Source organism: Zalophus californianus, chromosome 4, assembly GCF_009762305.2.
Source record: "Zalophus californianus isolate mZalCal1 chromosome 4, mZalCal1.pri.v2, whole genome shotgun sequence".
In the NCBI taxonomy this organism is placed as follows: Eukaryota; Metazoa; Chordata; class Mammalia; order Carnivora; family Otariidae; genus Zalophus; species Zalophus californianus.
The window spans coordinates 165,954,300-165,967,721 of NC_045598.1; the positions used below are offsets into that span (position 1 = coordinate 165,954,300).

Genomic DNA, 13,422 nt, shown 5'->3' on the forward strand with positions numbered 1-13,422 from the left:
TGGAGGGTATTTGACAAATTGATTTTTCCGTGACATTTGTAAACATGATATTCCTGATGAGAATGAGAGCCTTATAACGGGCCTAATTCTAAGAAAATCTTGTAGACATGGAGATTGATCTCTTTGGAAAATACCATGAAGCACCCACCTGCTCACTAAGAGAGAAAAGACTAATTTGGTAACAATAGCATCTGTTCTAACATTCTTAACAGACCTCATCCAAAAGCCAAATCAGAATTGCCACTGTATCCCTAAACTACCCCTGTGCCCTATGAATAAAGGGAATGGACAAAAGAGGTGGAAAGGGAAGCTACGTTTTAATGCATATATAGAGAGAGAGTTAAATAAAATGGACTTAAGTTTTATTTGTATCTCACACTTTTTTTGTATCTCACACATTTTTTCTAATCTCTTTCATTTGCAATCATTTTAATTCTAATTTTTCAATCATTGGGCTTTGAAGTACAAAATGGCATATTTTCCCAAATAGTCATGTTGCTTAAAGTAACCAGTTCCTTAGTAGATATATTGTATGGTGCTTCACAGTAATTTCCTAAACTAGACGAAACACTGAAGCTCTTTCTGGAGACCCTGATGTTAACTAGAAAAAAAAGTGACCTTTTGGTACACAAGGAGGAGGTTATTTGGAGACTAGTGAAGTTCCGTCCCTTTTAGTTATTTGTATTTGAGACCTGAGACAAGTGTTTTAGCATTAGAGGTTTCCCACATGAGTACAAAGGCATTATTAATTGCTCTATCTCTCCTACCTTTTCTCAGAGCTCACTTGTGATAGTTTTACTATGTGTAGAATCATGTATAGATGCCATTTGCTATTGCTTTATTATTTCATCATTTCCTTAGATACCAAATTGTGTGTTCAACAAAAAGACGTATATACCCAAAATCTATTCAGCTATTCCACAAATGGTAAGGCTAATTAATATCATGAAGAGTCATAACAACTACTGCAACTAAGTCTATGCTCCTATGGTAATTCTGTGTCTTTTCTCCCTGAAGGATCTCAAAGGAGCTGGCATCAGGTTTTCAAGGGGTTGAACCCTGCTCCTTAATTATTTCTGCTCACACACTCTTCCTACACAGGCTTGATGCAGCTCCGCCCCCCCTCCCCCCCCACCCCCCGCCAATCCCCCAACACCAGAAGATTCGGGAAAACACGGTGCTGCAAAATGACATTTCAGAACAATTTCAACAAGGTAACTGTTCAGGGGAAGTTCAGCTCAGAATTCTGGGAGCTGTTCAAGCCTTTTCAGGGCGGTAAATTGGGTTGGCTTAGCAACTCGGTGGTGCAAAGCCTCCCCGAAGGCGACGTGCTCAGGGAGAAGGGAATTCGCCTGATGCCTGAGTCGATCTTTTTTTCTATGGTCGACCTGCTTCATTATTATTCTGCAATGTGCTGCAATCCCTGTGCGCGTCCGGCTTCCAGCCCTGAGCTGGCCACTCCAGCAGCTCTGGTAGAGGACCGCACGGTGACTGGGATGACCCCATGCTGTTTCGTTTCTTCTGCCCTTTCCCCTAGGGTCCAACTAAGCCCTTGTGGCGCTTGAACCCTGGGCCTGCCTCCTGCTTTTCTTTTTCCCCAGCGACAGAGCTGGGGTGGGGAATGAAGGTGTCGTAGAGGAACAGCAATCCCAATTACTTGTTCCCCAGTGAGTTTTCAAACTCCCGGAACGCCCATCACAGGAGTTGTTTGAGTGAGGGCAGCGCTGCGGCCAGCTTGGGGAAAGGGAGTTTTCTCGATGCCCGCACCGGATAGCGCGGCAGCAGTGTCCACGGCACCGCCAACCATCTAGAGTGCGGGGAACATAAACGTACTCTTCACCTGCCACGCATATCAGCCTCGGACACCCACACCGACACACACATGCCCTCTCGAGGCTTCCCGAAGGCCCCTCGGCGTCAATCCATATGGATGTCCTCCTCCCAGCAATACACACACGCGCCAAGGCCAAGTCAGGCGCTCAGTTTTCAACCTCGGATGATTCTTTGAAATTTCGTGGAGTCTGGCCTTCCAGAGGAAATTAAAAAGTATTCCCAAAGGAAAAAGACGGAAGGATACCTGCCCAAACTGCAGCGGGACCCCTGCCTCAAACACAAAATGTTATCTCCCAGCAGGTATCTCAACCGTGCTAAACCTCAAGGGAAGGCTTTTGACGGTGGCGATGAAGGGGAAGTGGGTTTTGTTTTTGTTTTTTTTTTTTTTTTTTGGTTTGTTGTTATTATTGTTTTGTGAAGACTTTAACTTATTCCATTCCCTTTTGAAAAGCTCCCTCAAGACAAGCCAGATATTTTCTGTCAGGTCAGACTGTCAACTGAGGGCGAAGAGTGGGGGTATCAGTCCCCGAAGACGCGACGCGCAGGGGTCTGAGACCTCGGGCGCGGCCACCCTGGCAACGGCAAAAGATGCGTCAGAGTTCGCTGGCAGCTCTCCTCCTGCAGGGTCACACGCGACCCTTTTTACTGAGGAAGAGGGTGTGAAACCCACTGTTCCAGAAGAGCTCTGTGGCAGGAGTAGTATCTCCTTGGGATCCCAGAGCACGCAGAAACGTGGATCCTTCTCGAAGTCCGGGATACAGCCCGAGCCCCAGGAAGCACTCCCCGAGGCAGGGTGTGGAAGACAGGCTCACCCACCTGTCGACTGACGTCAATGCTTTCTGAACCTTCGAAAGGTTCCCGCACCCTTTCCGCGGTACCTCCTGCACTGTGTGATCTCCTGAGATGGAGCGTGGGAAAGTACACCCGAGTGTCTGTTTACGTGGGCGGGACGTTTAAGCACGACTTGGAGATTCACAGTTTCTATGTGAGTGAAACCTCAGCGGACACGCTGCAGCTGCAGGCTGCATTTCAAAAACCACTGCCTGCCTGCCTGCCTGCCTGCGCTGGCGCGCGCGCATAAGTACGCGAATGCGCGCGCGAGTGTGTGTGTGTGTGTGTGTGTGTGTGTGTGTGTGTGTGTGTGTGTGTGTGTGTGTGTGTGTGTGTGTGTGTGTGTGTGTGTGTCACAGCTTAAAATAGGCATGCATCAGGTCTAAGCAGCTCCCCACCCCAATTTGGAGTCCTCTGTCGGCCACCTTTTGAGATGCTGACAGTGGAGATAAAATGGCCAGATAAGGTTGGCTATCATTTCAACCCCATTGGAGCAGTTCAGGCCTACTACCTAAGGACACTTTGTCTTCTACTCAGAGGCGTTTCCTCCCACTGAGCCTCTCTGTCGTTGCTGTTGTAGGCAGAGGTGAGATGGTGAAGGGATGAAAAGTACGAACAGAAGGTGGAATTCTTGTGGTCTGAGCTGTTTACGTGGAAAACCGCGCACCTCCGACTTCCCGAACACTCCTGCTTACCCAGATTAGGACCTGCAAAGCTCTTAAAACGACTCTCCATTCTGAGTTTTGCTTTGGGCCAGAGAGTCCAGAAGAAACAGTGTGGAAAACAAAAGCGGTCATAGACATTGGGAGAAACACCATTTAAGTCATTTCAGCAATCACGGTTTTAGGAAAGCCTTGAGACTGAGGTGAAATTAAAATAAAATAAGAAGAGGGGAAAGGAGAGTAAGCAACTGTTAAGACCGGCACCAGCCACCGATAGGGAACAGGTCTAAAGCATACAGCCCAGGTAAGTTTGTTTCTCAGAATTTGAGGACAGCGTTCCAAGTTGTAAAATATAGGAGAAACCTTCCGAGTGGCAGATAAGTGACAAAGAAGAACCTTATTACCATTAAAATGTTTTTTAAGTTCCGTAAAAATTGATTTTAAACGGGACCAAAGCAGTGTGACACACTCTTTCTTCTCAATGTCCCTCAAACTGAAATATACTCCGTGGAGACCAGTGGTCTCAGCCCAAAGTCCAGGAGCTGTGAGTAGAAGAGAGGAGTCCCGTTTCTGGTGCCATTTAAACCATATTAACGCGCCCTTCCTTTCAGCGGCGGGTCTTATTCAGAAAATACGGTAGGTGCGAGCTGCCTGTCTGTAATAGCAGGCAACGCTGTTCAGTGTTTGTCAGGCTGGCGTGCTCTCCCGGCTTTGGAGACTCCCTCCCCCCATCTGCCCCTCGAATGTGTTTTGGCTCAACAGGTATCACATGAAAACTCGCACTTAACCCCGGTCATCCTCTAGCAGGAGCCACCCCAACATTTTTCTTGCCAGGAGCTGTTGCTGGCTCCCTGCGCCTCCCCCACGCCGAGCGCTTGTCTAGCAGTCAGCCCCAGGGCCATCCATTAACCACCGACTCCCAGTGGCAGGCGGACTAAGCATAAATGTGAGGCTCCTCGCACGTTGAGCCGGCGACGAAAAACGAACCCATTGTAAGCAACCCGAGACGCTTTTTGTGCACCAGGCAATGTAGTTATCCTGCTTAGGACAGGCGTTTTGCCTTAAAGCTGAGCTGAGGCTCCACGGGGAAAAAAAATCAAGCTTTAAGGATCAGGTTGGGATTACAAGACAGTTGCTGCCACAGACACCAGAGGCGACTTCTTGGCATTTAGGGATGTAAATTAAAATTCGAGACATGTCACCCATCCTTGCTCCTAATAGAATGAGAGGTAACCCCTCCAGCTCCCTCCACCCAAAACATGAATTATCATTTCCACTGAATGCAAATGGACTGCCTTCTGTGGGGGGACAGCCAGCTGCAAGCTGGACAATAAACTGTTTCATAGAGACGCGGCCCGATTGCGGTTCAGAGAGGCACTCCTTTACAAAGGAAGAAGCGTCCAGTTTGTGTTGACAGCCTTGGCGCGCCTGGGCCAAATACCCCCCACCACCGACCCTCCACCCTCACCCCGGACACACAGACACCCGGGATTTGAAACTAGCTCCACTGAAAGCGACATCCATCACATCTATTTGAGCTGCCATGAGTATGGGGAGGTGATTTTTCAAAAATTATGGCATGAGTCATAAACACCTCCTGAGTATTCTTTGCAGCAATTAATGGGCATCGGGGTGCAGGAGAAGTTGTGGAACAGACCTGGGGATCTATTTTTTCCCAGAGGACAGCTTTTCTTCCAATGATTCTGACTGTCCCTTGCTTTCTTGCTTAGGAATACATTTTACATCTCACCCACCCCCTCCCTTCGTCCGTGCATGTGACACTCACTCTACCTGTCTGAACGCTAAGACTTGCTGAGGATTTTCTTTTTGGTCGTCAGCTAATGACTTTCCTCCTACCTTCATTCATCCCCAAAGGTGGATCCTTACACTTCGAGGCGTATCAGACCTTGTAAAGCCTCATTTTAAGCTAAACCTCTACCAGGGAAGCTCCCATACCATTTATCAACGCATAAGAGCCCACGTAGTAAAAATTCACATATGCATTAGGACATCATGTTAGTGAGGGGATGCTTGGAAGAACCCTGTGCCCTAATGCATTTAACATCAGCACATTCCTAGCATTATCAATAACTTCCCTACCTGAAAGGGTTAAAAAGCGTTTACACGAGTGTCTTTAATATAAATATTCTAGCCAAAGCATCAAATCGCACTGGTTTGACTAGAAATCAAGGTAATCCTCACCACCAAGTAAAGTCTTGCAGAGGAATTCTGCCTGGATATCCACTAGTTAGAGGCTATACGAACCAACTCACGTATTCGTTTGAGCATACTGCAAGAATATTTATTGAGCACAAGCTCAATCACTGCATTGAACGCCAAATCTGGCAAGCAAAATGCATTTCCTATCTGGGGGTGGGGGGCGAAAGAGCTGTGAATCAACTCCTTCTTCAGTATTATTATCATTATTTTATCGGTGCAAATTGCAAAGTAATCTACCAGCCTTTTTCCGGCGACAAGTCAGCTCACCTCCATCCAAAGCAGAGGGGACCCCGAAAGCAGACCTACCTTTCACACAAGACACCATCAATAAAAAGACGAGATTCCAAAACGTAAATCCACTTTTAATCCCCATTTTCTTCATCAGGATGAAGTCTAGGCGGCCACATTTAGCGCATCTTCTCGTGCCAGGTTCCCGGGGTTTGGATTCCTTTGCTCGGCTTTCCCCTTTGCGGATCCCTTTCATATTATTCGCGAGCTCCTAATTCCTGCTCCTCAGCCCGGCGCAGTGGAGTTGTTGATGTTGTTGGTGCGCGGTCACAGCTCAGAGTGAATGGTGTTTCTGGGATACCACAGCAACCTTGACGAGGACTCAACCATCTCTCCAACGGGGGCACAAAGTCTCTGCTACTCTGGATTCTGTCTTTTCCTGTGCTCCCCCCCCCACACACACCAAAATCTACCTCAATTCTAGCTCGTTATAGCAACCACCAGAAACCACTAGTGGGCTTCTTGAAGCTCAGTTCCGGCTCTCAGACAAACTCCCCACAATATTTGAAATTAAGGGGCTTGGTTTATTTTTCCCCCCCGAATAGACTAATTCCGCCTGTAAAAACAGCCAGAGAAATATGTTAGTGAGCTCGCCGATGCAGCTTGTGAATACAGAAACATGTTAGAGGAATATTTTAATCGGAGGATCTGTGTTGCTTTTGGGGAAACCATGCTGATATTGAATCGGGCTCCATCGATGCCCACGTCCTTATAAGGGGACATGTGTTACTACTGTAGTTGCAGTATATTTCAGGCAGGCGTCTCGCATTTATTATCCTGTGATTTAATTGAAAAAGAAGATCACAGAGAAGAATTTATTTGCACACATGAATTTACATATTGAAATGCCTACGTGTAAACCCATAATCAGGTTTGCATGATTGGGTAAACCGATTTTATCCGTGACCAGGGCGGGGGTGAGGTGGAGAGGGAGCCAGTCATTTCCCCAAATAGTTCGCCCTTTCATCCTCCCCAGCCGCTTTTCAGCTACTGTGTGCTACTGTTAAACTACTTTATCTGTGGTAGTTATCTAGAACAAACTCATTTGTCTTAATTCTGAAACAGTCGCAATATGTAAATGGAGGGTTTCTTTCAAAACGTAAAATGTATGTATCTATGCATCTGGACTTGGCCGCTCCACCCACCACTCAAGGGTTAACACTGTACAAGGGAAGAGTTCTTGCGCCATCTACTGGCCATCGCTCAGTCACTCGCTGCTTTTTCACATCTATTAAGGATCCTGTTTCCTTCATCCCACGGTGTAAGGGAGCTGAGTCCCGAGACAAGCGCGTTTTGCTCCTGTGTGTCGATTTCTTAATCTTTTTTTGGCTGATCCTGGCCCAGATCTAACAAGCCGCAAGTTCCTTAGATTAGGCGCCGGATTGATGATCTGACTTTTCTGGAATCTCATCCCATCTGGGGGGAGGGAGGGAAGGCTGCAGCACTGGTTGTGGAATAGATAATTGCAACGGTTCCTAGCTCCATTTGTTTGCTGAAGGCTATCAGGGGATTAGCATCTATCCTCAGGTCTTGGTCAAGAGGACTGCCCAATTTGAGTTAGCATCTCTCCACATTGTCCACAAATGATGGCTCCCGTCCCATGTGCACCCCAAGATCACCCTGGTCAGCTTTTGTCCCTGGGCACAACGCGAAACTGCCGGCTCAGGGGGAGCAATGTTGTTCTATCTGGAGGGAATTCTGCTCTGGGAAGTGGGCACACTGCAAGTGTCTCTATAGGGGTGCATGTTGAGTGGGCTCAATCTGCGGGCATAGGAAGGATTCTAAGCTCTTCGGGTACGTGGCATTTTGTGTGGGTCTGTGAGTCCCCCAAGAGTATGTGCGTGTGTGTGTGTGCAGTTGAGAATGGTAAGAGTGTGTGTTTATGGAAGATGCGGGAAGGTGTGATTTTTTTATGCGTGGGTGTTTTCCCAAATGTGTTTGTGCAGTATATACGCCTGTGCATGCATGTGTTCAGACGTGTGTGTACTAGAGAGGGATTTCTCTTCTGGGTAAGGAGCCTTACTTGCAAGAGGCAGAAGCTGTGGATACCCAATCGACCTCATTAAATTCGGAGAGGTACGTTAAGGGCGGTGTGGCAGAATATTGTTTCTTCCCACCAGTGCTTTCTTCTATTGTCCGAATATGCAGATTTCGAAGGGGAGTGGGTGGCAGGGTTGGGACTAGACCCGGATTGGGGAGATCAAGGCTAAAAAAACGTCTTTAGCTTGCTGAGACACCTTGGTAGCGGCCCTGGCACTGATTTTAGTCAAGATGTCAGGGTGTGTGGCTGTTGTTGTTGCCTATGCTGGATTGAACAAGGAGTTAGATGCAAACAGGTCCTTGGATTTAAGACACTTGTCAAAACCCTCCTTACTGAGTGTGCAGAGGTTAATCACTTTAACTGAATATGCATTTTATTAAAATAAAACAAAAATCTTGGGCGTATGCAATCAGTTTGAACACATGGCTGTATATCCAGATAGGAGGACTCTAAACCAAAAAACTTTTATTTCTCAAAAGTCAGAAGTATTTTAACAGGAATTATTATGCAAAAATAAACTTTCACTATGGGCCCATCATGATATCTGCTACTCAGATATCAATTTCTGATGTTTATTTTCAAACATGCTACTCCAATAATTCAATTATTATGTTTCCCTAAATGAATCCTGCCTATCATTCCAATGTGAAGTTGTTAAAAGATTTATCTAGCAGCTCATAATACATTGAACAATACTGCAGTTCTTAGTTTTTAGAGCTCACCACAAGTCATGGACCATTGTTTTACCCACATTTTCTGGATTCCCAGACATGGGAAGTCATATTTTATATGATGAGGATAGTTAAGGCACGGAGAAATGAAGTGGTTTAGTCAAAGTCATCATCAGGAGTACTGACATTTAATCTAATACATTTAGTGCTGGATCACACTTTTGTCTTTCATGCTAAGCAGCCTCCTCTCCAAGGGAGCATTTCCAAAGGTATTCCAGAAACATAACATTATCAGCCAAAATTCTGGATGAGAAATCCCTCAATTTCTCCAGAAGGAAAAATACAATGTCTAAATTTGGGAGGAAGAAATCATCTGTATCACCTAATTTGTAGGAAAGCAGCACCGTTTTACATAGATTCCCTTAAAACTGTTAGAAAAAGAGGACTTAAAAAATAGCTAACATAATAGCAAACATTAAGTGCTTACTGTATGCCCAGCATTCTGTAATGTTTACATGGCATATCTTACTCAATCTTATTACAGCTTGCTAAGACAAGTACTACAAATATCCTCATTTTATGATTGAAGGAACTGATACACAAAGTTAACTATCTTGCCTTGCCAGATGTAATATAACTAAGATGAACTATGAACATATAATATCCAATTTCTGAATCAATATGCTTGCCCACTTGTACTGTCTTATGCTAGCACCCAAAGGTGCTTGTTTTAAAGTATTCTAATAACAAAAATATAATTTGTATATCAATTTACCTGTAGAATTATAGAAAATCAAAGATTATAAATTAATTTAAAGGTGATCAATTTTTAAAATATGTGTGTACACGTATAAAAATATTTTTTTAATTTTGTATTTGTCAGTTAATTACTACCACCAGCCCAACCCCCTTTCATATTATTTTTTTTTTTACTTCTTGCAGTCCATTGATCTTCTCACATACACATTAAGGAAGGAAGTGACTTGGCAAGGATCATCAAGCCAATCACAATGATTAAGTACCCTTGACAGTTTTTAAAAAGAGTTTAGATCAGCAATAGATGGGTTTTTAAACTAGAAGTGCCAGATTGCCATTCTTTTTCAGTTCCCCAAAATACTTATGAAATAAAATTAAGTTTGATCTTTAAACGGAGTTGTCACTTAAAAGGGAGAAAATAAACAGCTTTTCAAAAATCATATCATATTAAACCAGGTGATCAATATGTATTTACTCTGTTTTAGTGTCATAGTGATAATATCACATAAAAATGATCAAAACATAGTAAGTACACAGATAAAAAGCAACAAAGAATTGGTAAGAGGTTACCTTCAATTTTGAAAAGAAGTATATATACCTTTGACAAAGTTAGGAACTTAGAAAATGTTTTTTAAATTTATGTCACAGATAAACAGGTTTACATGAAGATCATTGTCAAGAATATTCCTGCCTGTTAGAGTGGAATGTCCTCTGATTACAGAGATACATTTTCTAGTTAAATCTCAAGTTCAAATTGTGGTTCTGTGGGGGAGAAAAATTAGTTAGGGTAAAATAAAAATGCTGATGATTTATAAATAATCAAGCAGGCCTTTCCCTGTTTGTTTGCATTTTTTATACAGAAAGCATTGCCAGGACAGTAGGAGAAAAGGAGGAACTCATTTTCTCATTTTTTCTACAAATGTCCATTCTTAGATTCATCCTGTCTGACCTCCCTAACCGCTGGGAAATAAAACATTTGAATTCAAATGTTGAATCTAGGAAAATGAGGGAAATCTAATTCAAGTCTATACATTTCCTCAATTTGCAATAGTCCCTATTTGGTTGAGGAGAAAAGAAAGAGATCTAATGTTCATGATAACATAACTTGTCTTTAAACAATCATATTTAAGAATACAAATTATCAGGTAGAGAAAAGTATCTGTCCTGCTATTAATCAGGAGATATTCCTGAGAGGTGGAGATGAGCCTCATGGAAGTATTACTAAGTGTGCCTTCCTAGGCATTCATTCCTCTTACGTCCTGACTCCTCTTCTGATTTCATTAAGAGTGAGGCTTAACAGGTATATCCATCTTTTAAGCTCTAGCCATTTTAAGAAGGTCAGAGACTGGGGTGCCTGGGTGGCTCAGTTGGTTAAGCAACTGCCTTCGGCTCAGGTCATGATCCTGGAGTCTCAGGATCGAGTCCCGCATCGGGCTCCCTGCTCGGCAGGGAGTCTGCCTCTCCCTCTGACCCTAACCCCTCTCGTGTGCTCTCTCTCATTCTCTCTCTCAAATAAATAAATAAAATATTAAAAAAAAAGGTCAGAGACTGAAGTTTCTATGCTACATAAAGGTAATAATTTTTAAAAATGAGACGATGGAAAACCCTTAAACCTGAAGGCGGGACACCGTGTATCCATACAAACCGTATTTTGACTCCATAAAAAAAAAAAAATAATAACATATTTGACTGAGTCACGTGTGTAATAAATTTAGTACATTAACATTCAAATTTTCTGAACTGGTGTTTACCAACTAAAGGCAATGTAATATATAGTATACTCATAGTTAAATATAAGCTGTATGAGCCCCTTTTCCTGAAAGAAATGAACCATGATGAATAGCTAGGGGTATGTGGTCTGAAACAGAAAAGGTAAGCATTGAGCGAATCTTTAAAGATCTTTCTGTTTGTCTTGGGGTATATTTCACTCTTTTGCTAACCCTGGGCCTTACGTCACTTAACTTGTCTTGTGTAAAGGAATAGAAATTAAAAGTTAAGCAAAAAGAGGCTTTGCTGAACAATCAGGATAACCCAGTCTCTTCTTTTCATGAGTAATACAGTTGTTTTGCTGACATGATTTGAATAAATCTCAATTCCCAGGGTAGCAGATCTTTTTTATCACCACTTATTTAACTCTAATAGTTACATGATATCAGCCTCAATGCACTTGAGAATATATAAATATTTAGAGAACATAAATCAAAAGTGCATATTTCAAAAAATACCAAATGTCTCAAAATTGCTATCATAAGGCAATGCATATATGATATCATACCCTGAAGTTATCTGCCAATAAGCTCATTATTATCTCTTAGAAATTCAGTACTCTGACTTTATTATCATACACATATTCTCTGCTAATCTTCAAAATTGATTATAATTTCTTGGGGTAAATGCATATTTTCAAATATTCAAAGTACAGTAAAACCACTAATACATTTTATTTTGTAGCTTTTTAGTCTATCATAGAGTAGGTAGCATGTATGAGACCTTCTTTATATTTTGCTTCATTTATCTACTTAGACATCCATTTTATGGAATTTTGCTGAGAAATCTAAACTAGCAGTAAAGAGTTTTACAACTGAAAGTTAATTCTGGAAAGGTGCATTATTTGTTTCTATTTTTATTTGTTTTATTTATTTATTTATTTATTTATTTATTTAATTTATTTATTTTTGAGAGAGAGAGTGGGGAACGAGGGGCAGAGGGAGAGGGAGAGAGACTCTCAAGCAAGCTCCATGCTCAAAACAGAGCCCGTCTCCATTCTCATGACCCCGAGACCACCACTGGTGCCATAAATCAAGAGTCAGTAGCTTAACCGACTGAGCCACCCAGGCGTCCCGCATTATTTGTTTTTAAGTTATATTTAATCATAATCCTAGAAGCCCCAGCTAAGCAAAATACAGCCCACAGTTAGAAAGCAAGTACATGACACCTGTGCCTGGAATTTCCTTTCACAAGATAGTGAAGTGATTTTGCTGGTGATAAAGCAGAATTCATTAATTTTTTGTAGATATAATTATGAAGTTATTTTCTTCTAAATATTTATGTCTTAAATTAGAGGAAACATTTATGTAATATTGTTGGAGTTTTCACAAATTTAAAGTCTGTAATCCAAATATGTGTATACATGTGCTTCTATCTGTACCATAAAAATATGAATATTTGGGGTGCCTGTCTGGCTCAGTTGGTAGAGAATCTGACTCTTCATCTCAGGGTCCTGGGTTCAAGCCCCAAGCTGGGTATGGATCCTACTTAAAAAAAAAAAAAATGAGTATGAATATGCACGACTACACATTTTGATCCAAAGCTTAAACTTCCCAAGTAATCACTAACAATACTGTTATTTCATTGGTTTTTCAAATTTATCTAAAATTAACAAGTGTTGAAATATTTCCCAGAATAAGAGTGCAGGAAGCCAAAAAATATAAGCATCCATTCCTCAGAGGAAGACAACTGTGACCTTGACTTAAAAGGATCATTTTGGCCACCAAAGGAAAGAAAATCAATGCCGCTGATTTTGGTTTGGCTACACATAATCCAATTTGGATTGTAAGTACAAATATCTGTCCCATCTGGACAGGGATCAATTCCATCTTCACTTTTTGTGATACCAAGTATCATTTTCAACTGTGCGTTTGTTCATTTACTTAAGAAATCATTTTGAGTTCTTATTGCAAGGACACAAAAAACAAGAATTGCACCTTATTCCCAAGGAGCTTACAATGTAACAGAAGGGGTAGACTATATTCCCAGGTAACAATAGTGAATATCAATGTAGTATAACCACTTTAAAAGAGATGCCTATAAATGCCAAGATAGTGGGAGATTATTTATAGCTGGGAGAATTGGAGAAAACATCAAGTAAGGGAGATACATTTGAGCCATTCTAGAATCATCTGGAGATATCTGACAGGAAAAATCTTGGTGGAGCTATTGTTTTCCAGAAATATTACATGCTGGAAAAGCTACAAACATATTTAGGATTTGGTTAGTTAGGTTACCTGATACTTTTAGAAAAGACATGATAGAGGAGGCCAGAAAGGTGAAATTAGCAGGGAGAAGTGGGGATTGGAAGACAATAACAACTCCTGCCAATATTACCTACATTTTGTTTTTT

At 42.2% G+C, this 13,422-nt stretch overlaps 1 protein-coding gene across 4 annotated transcripts in view; it reads right to left on the reverse strand.

The window, feature by feature from the left end:
* CSMD3 (CUB and Sushi multiple domains 3) overlaps positions 1 to 6,105 on the reverse strand; it is a 1,160,406-nt gene extending 1,154,301 nt beyond the window's left edge. For 2 of the 4 annotated variants that reach the window (XM_027574671.2, XM_027574669.2), the window contains exon 1: positions 5,853 to 6,105. In XM_027574671.2, the coding sequence (XP_027430472.2) occupies positions 5,853 to 6,030 (178 nt within the window). In that variant the 5' untranslated portion in view covers positions 6,031 to 6,105. The remainder of the gene's footprint in view (positions 1 to 5,852) is intronic. The other 2 variants (XM_027574666.2, XM_027574673.2) reach the window with 1 other exon arrangement.
* Positions 6,106 to 13,422: the final 7,317 nt, after the last annotated feature.